This window comes from Theropithecus gelada, chromosome 1, assembly GCF_003255815.1.
Source record: "Theropithecus gelada isolate Dixy chromosome 1, Tgel_1.0, whole genome shotgun sequence".
NCBI classification, from domain to species: Eukaryota; Metazoa; Chordata; class Mammalia; order Primates; family Cercopithecidae; genus Theropithecus; species Theropithecus gelada.
In genome coordinates, this window is record NC_037668.1 from 94,216,589 (window position 1) to 94,223,538 (window position 6,950).

General features: G+C 40.5%; 1 protein-coding gene across 6 annotated transcripts in view; it reads left to right on the plus strand.

Annotated features, from left to right (window-relative positions):
• Nucleotides 1-3,722, plus strand: part of PDE4B (phosphodiesterase 4B) — a 586,012-nt gene extending 582,290 nt beyond the window's left edge. For all 6 annotated transcript variants that reach the window (XM_025388136.1, XM_025388172.1, XM_025388145.1 and 3 more), the window contains one exon: nucleotides 1,442-3,722. In XM_025388136.1, coding sequence (XP_025243921.1) covers nucleotides 1,442-1,807 — 366 coding nt within the window. In that variant the 3' untranslated portion in view covers nucleotides 1,808-3,722. The remainder of the gene's footprint in view (nucleotides 1-1,441) is intronic.
• The last annotated feature ends 3,228 nt before the right edge of the window (nucleotides 3,723-6,950 follow it).

A 6,950-nucleotide genomic window follows, 5' to 3' on the forward strand; every position in this document is an offset into this window, starting at 1 on the left:
TTTTGGGTCCCTGGAAAACACCTTGAAAATAGTCTGTAACATTCATTAAGTAAAGAAGTAAAAGGGAGGGAAAAGGAGGGGGTGGAAGTGAGAGAAATATCTGAATCATGTATGATTGAGTTTTTATAACCAGTGTAGATCAGAGATGCCCTGATTTTGCTGTGAATCTTGCTTTTTAAGGCTAGGAAAGCACCAGAAAGAAGAAGAATAAGAAAAAAAATATATATATATATATATATACACACACACAGACATCATATATATATATTTTATATATGAAAGAGTCACATATGACCAAAGTTCTTGTGTACAGTACAACTTGGATGTATTGAATGACTGGCCAAATACCAACATATTAATAAAGGGAAGTTTCCAGTAGTGTGGAAAGAGACCTATATAATGTCCCATGGGTGGGTGCCCTTTGCCCATCTACCCCTAAATCCCAACCTAGCATCTCTCTAGCTCCCCAGACCATGGCAGGGGAATTCCCTTCTCTCATTCAGCTAGTGCCTATTCTTTCTCTCTACTTGTCCCCACCCCCAGTGTTTCCTGTTTGTCCAACAATGAGGAGGCCAGCGTAAGGCCACACTGCTAGCTCATGCAGGATGCATAGCCCCTGAGTAAACCATAACAGAGCCATAAGCCTGGTATTTAATCACAGGAACACCAGCAAAAGGAACTGCTTAATTGTTTTTTATTTTCCCTTCTTTCTCTTGATGGAAATGACTGTGTGCTCTATAGATCCAAAACAATTGCATGAATGTCCATCGAGGGAATATGTGTTTCTTTCAGGGCTTAAAGTATTTTCACGTGTTTCATCAAACTCCTCTACCAGCCAAAAGCATTCCACAGAACTTGAGAAATTCAGAGTAGTCAGGAGCCAGATCCTCATCACTTTGGAATAGCAACATATTTTAAAGTTAGCAAGGAAAAAATATTGAGTCAAAACACGTGAGACCTGGGCCTGCCTTCTTCAGAAAATGACTCACAGAATCCAAGTAGTGACAGAGTCGTGCTTTGTCTTTGGGTCCCTGGAAAACACGAGGATTCCATCCAGACTTCTTATCTGGCGCACGTAAAAGGAAATGCAGTCTGTTGTGGTGAGATGAACACAGGTTTTGGGATCAGACAAAGCTGGGGCTGAGTCCCAGCTCCACCACTCACTAGTTATGTGACCTCTGACAAGATATTTAATCTCAGTAAGTCGTAGTTTCTGCCTTTCTAAATAATATACAGCAATACTTACTTTTCAGGATTAAGAGAGAATACATCAATTGCATTCAGTGTAAGACCCACCATATAGTGAGTGCCCAAATCATGGAATCCATTATGATTGATCTTTCTGGTTATTCATGTTCTTTCTTTGCATGGAAACCAGGACACTGTGTTTACTTTTCAAGCACCATCACAATAACAGATGTGTAATCTTATTTTTCTCCAGGTTGGTTTCATCGACTACATTGTCCATCCATTGTGGGAGACCTGGGCAGATTTGGTACAGCCTGATGCTCAGGACATTCTCGATACCTTAGAAGATAACAGGAACTGGTATCAGAGCATGATACCTCAAAGTCCCTCACCACCACTGGACGAGCAGAACAGGGACTGCCAGGGTCTGATGGAGAAGTTTCAGTTTGAACTGACTCTCGATGAGGAAGATTCTGAAGGACCTGAGAAGGAGGGAGAGGGACACAGCTATTTCAGCAGCACAAAGACGCTTTGCGTGATTGATCCAGAAAACAGAGATTCCCTGGGAGAGACTGACATAGACATTGCAACAGAAGACAAGTCCCCAGTTGATACATAATCCCCCTCTCCCTGTGGAGATGAACATTCTCCCCTTGATGAGCATGCCAGCTATGTGGTAGGGCCAGCCCACCATGGGGGCCAAGACCTGCACAGGACAAGGGCCACCTGGCCTTTCAGTTACTTGAGTTTGGAGTCAGAATGCAAGATCAGGAAGCAAAGAGCAGCTCAGGAAATCCCACGGTTGACTTGCCTTGCTGGCAAGCTTGGTGGAGAGGGCTGAAGCTGTTGCTGGTGGCCGGTTCTGATCAAGACACATGGCTTGGAAATGGAAGACACAAAACTGAGAGATCGTTCTGCACTAAGTTTCGGGAACTTATCCCCGATAGTGACTGAACTCACTGACTAATAACTTCATTTATGAATCTGCTCACTTGTCCCTTTGTCTGCCAACCTGTGTGCCTTTTTTGTAAAACATTTTCATGTCTTTAAAATGCCTGTTGAATACCTAGAGTTTAGTATCAACTTCTACACAGACAAGCTTTCAAAGTTGACAAACTTTTTTGACTCTTTCTGGAAAAGGGAAAGAAAATAGTCTTCCTTCTTTCTTGGGCAATATCCTTCACTTTACTACAGTTACTTTTGCAAACAGACAGAAAGGATACACTTCTAACCACATTTTACTTCCTTCCCCTGTTGTCCAATCCAACTCCACAGCCACTCCTAACTTCTCTCTGTTTACTTGCCTTCAACAATACTTTTTCTCCTCTGGAGTTTAACTTTTTGCTGTAAACAGAATAAAATTTAACAAATTAGGGGGTAGAAAGGAGCAGTGGTGTCGTTCACCATAAGAGTGTGCATAGCACTAAGCAGTGTGCCCTGCTGTGTCTTGGACCCTGCCCCTGACAGGAGTTGTACAGTCCCTGGCCCTGTTCCCTACCTCCTCTTTTCACCCAGTTACGCTGTTTTCAATGTAATGCTGCCGTCCTTCTCTTGCACTGCCTTCTGCGCTAACACCTCCATTCCTGTTTATAACCGTGTATTTATTACTTAATGTATATAATGTAATGTTTTGTAAGTTATTAATTTATATATCTAACATTGCCTGCCAATGGTGGTGTTAAATTTGTGTAGAAAACTCTGCCTAAGAGTTACGACTTTTTCTTGTAATGTTTTGTATTGTGTATTATATAACCCAAACATCACTTAGGAGAGACATACGGCCCCCTTGGCAGAGAGGACAGGGGTGGGCTTTTGTTCACAGGGTCTGCCCTTTCCCTGCCTGAGTTGCTACTTCTGCACAACCCCTTTATGAACCAGTTTTGGAAACGAGATTCTCACATTAGATGCTAAATGGTTTATACTGAGCTTTTACTTTTGTATAGCTTGATAGGGGCAGGGGGCAATGGGATGTAGTTTTTACCCAGGTTCTATCCAAATCTGTGTGGGCATAAGTTGGGTTATAACTGAGTCCTACTATCATTGTGGCTTTGGTTCAAAAAGCAACACTACATTTGCTCACAGATGATTCTTCTGAATGCTCCCAAACTACTGACTTTGAAGAGCTAGCCTCCTGCCTGCCATTAAGCAGGAATGTCGTGTTCCAATTCATTACAAAAGAAAACAATAAAACAATGTGAATTTTTATAATAAAATGTGAACTGATGTAGCAAATTATGCAAATGTGAAGCCTCTTCTGATAACACTTGTTAGGCCTCTTACTGATGTCAGTTTCAGTTTGTAAAATATGTTTCATGCTTTCAGTTCAGCATTGTGACTCAATAATTACAGAAAATGGCACAAATGTGCATGACCAATGGGTTTGTGTGTCTATGAACACTGCATTGTTTCAGGTGAACATTTGATCGTTTTCAAACGTTTCTCACAATGTATGTTATAGTATTATTATTATATATTGTGTTCAAATGCATTCTAAAGAGACTTTTATATGAGGTGAATAAACAAAAGCATGATTAGATTAGTCTGTAGGCCCACTTATTTCATGATTAGTTCTGACATATGAAAAGCAGATCTTTCTCTTCTCTTCTGCCATTGCCCACAAAGAAAGCCAACCACTTTGTCCAGCCAGCATCACAACTGAAGTTTCAGAATCTATGTCCAAAAAGTCCCCCAGTTTGGAACATTTCACTTTTTTCTTAGCAACTGTTGGACCCAGCTCAATGATGCAGGAAGGGGGTTGAGGAAGGAAAACAAACAAAACCACTTTGCTCATCTCGAACCATTTCCTTCTACCTCTTTAAGAGTCTGAAGTGCTTAATCTACTAGATAAATAAAGGGAATCCCCAGCTTGGCTGAATCCTCTAGAAAACTGAATCATAGATTATAGAACATTAGTATAATACAGTCAGAGAGTCCCATTGATTCATTTGACACATGAAGAATCTAAGGTCCAAAGAGTCATCTTCAACCACAACCCACAGAGCATGGGTGGACACTCACGGTTTTCTCAGTGATCCATGCAGCCTCTTGTTGGTCATATGGCTATGATTTTCTTTCTGGAAAGAACTGTTTATATATAAGAAAAATACTTAAATGTTTTGTTGAAATCTTAAAGTCAGCGTTTTAAAATATTTTATCCTGAGAAGAAGAGTATGTGTGTGTGTGTGTGTGTGTGTGTGTGTGTGTGCGCGCGCGCGCACGCACCTGTGTGTTTGTTGCCGAAGCTTGCAAACAAGAATCAGTGTTGGCCCATAATAATTTAGCCACAAGGGAGTGCTCTGTGAACCAGTAAGATGGTCTTCTCTAAACACAGCTGACATTAAAATGAGCCGACACTGCAGAACCAGCTTGCCTGCTAGTTGCAGAGCTATTTCCAACATTTTCCATCATCTCTGATTTCTGATTGTGCCTCACCATCTCTGAGAGTTTGAAATTGAGCAAAATAAAGTGCTTACAATAGCCACAGGTGTGACTTGTGTAATGCCTAGTGCTATAAATATTTACAGGTCTGTTTTCTACTGGTAAGAGGTTCTTAATTAACCCTTATTGCAAATAAGAATCATGTTGGAAATCAACATTTTTAAAAATACTTGTTTGGGGCCCATCCTTCTCCCAGATTTCTGATTGAATTGATCTTGGGTGAAGCCCTGGGCATCAGATTTTAAAAATTTCCCCCAGGCTGGAGTGCAGTGGCACAATCTCGGCTCACTGCAACCTCTACCTCCCAGGTTCAAGCAATTCTTGTGCCTCAGCCTCCCATGTAGCTGGGACTACAGGCGCGTGCCACCCCATGTGTCTAATTTTTTGTATATTAGAGATGGGGTTTCACCACGTTGCCCGGGCTGGTCTCAAACCCCTGAGCTCAGGCAATCCGCCCACCTCAGCCTCCCAAAGTGCTAGGATTACAGGCACGAGGCACTGCGCCCAGTCTCTCCCCAGGTAATCCTAATGTGCAATTGAAGTAGAGATCCACTGCTCTGAAACAGAAAATCATGCCTGCAGCTGAGGTGTTCTTTCAACCCCACTGTCATCAGATATTCATTGTGCACTCATCATGGCCAGCATATCATGCCCAATGTAGCTATTTTAAACAGTAATTTTTGTTACATCCCAGTTTTATCTTACCGGCTGACTTCTAACTAACTTCTAGGTAAGATGAAACTGTACGATTTCACTAGTTTCCTATCGGAAGTCTCAAGAACCAGGCCAGACCTCAGGCATCCAAGCTAACTAGACCCTTCATGAGTGCAGAAATCATACCTAGTACTTTCTCCTCCATTTCCATGATGCCTAGCATCATACCTGGCACAGCGTTCATGCTTAAACATTTGTTTCATCAATCTGGATGTTGATGATGTAAAATTTCAATTAACAGGAAGATCAGAAGAATGCACATTCTAGGCAATTTAACTTTCAGCTTCTCTCACTTGATCGTAATGATCTGTTTTCAGATGTCTCTCCACCCAGCACTGAACCCTCTCCAAGATAGAACAATGTTTTTTGCCTGGTCTCTTTTTTAACCTTTGTATTCTTCATCAACAAACACTATACCAGCCCTAAGCGAAAGGAGAACTGGTGATGTTTGTTGAGCTAATGACCCAAGAAATAAGTAGAACCCTTTTATTGAAATTACTTGTGAAATTGGATCTACTTGGTTTTCTTGCTGAAGGAGTAGAGTACACTGGGAAAAGCATAGTTTGACAAACCTGTGTTCCAAGCCTTTTCCTGTACCTTCCTACCTATGGGGATTTGGACAAATTTCTTAAATTTTTGAGCCTAAATGTTCTCATCATTAAATGGAGCTAACAATAGACAGCCAAAGATGAAATCAGGCATAGTGTTACATACAGTAGAAGCTCAATAAATCTTTGTTATCTAAGTGTATGTACTCATGGATGAAGGGATTGATTAATATTTAAAAACTTGTAAAAATCACCTCTAAAAGCAGAAGGCAGCAACACATTTTGATTAGTTTAGGGTTCTTGAAATCAAGTTCCAGTTAATCTAGATTTTTCTACATAAACTTCAAGATTCTGGGAGGATGAGTGCTGTCACTTCAACCCATCATATGGGACTATGCTGACACTGATAGGCTCATTGAGTTGGAAGAAAACATGTAAATCATATTATTCTTCCTCTTCAATGCTATAGAATCCCTCCAAAAATATACCTAATTGAAAGCATCAGGAAATAGATAACTCAGCAAGGCCTTTTGAAATAATGTAAATTACTAGGTTTCTGGGAATCAAAGTGTACTCTTCTAGAGCAGCCTTTCTTGTTTGATTTTTTAAAACATTTCTAGCTAAATATTGTATGTAATTCCTCCTCTAATTTCTTGTTCCAATTGAAAATAGGAGCCAGACTTTTTGACTATGTGACCTTGGGAAAGTTTATATGGCCTCTCTGCACCTCAATTTCCTCATCTGTAAATAGAAGTAATAATAGCAGCACCTATTTAATAAGATTATCTTGAGAATTATATTAATTAAAGCTGTAAAATAGTAAAAATAGTGTCTGGCTCATAATATGCATGAACAAATGTTAACTATATATAGCTAAAGGTAGCATGCTTTCTACATTGTAGCTCCTTCAACCAACTATTATGCATATGACCTGTCTTCATCATTATGGTCAAATTATTCCGGGCTTGTTCAAATAGACAGTGCTCTTTTAGGATGAGTGCCTCGGAAGCAAGCACCATACTTCACTCATGGTGGGGCACAGTGTGATTCTTGCCCTTCTTT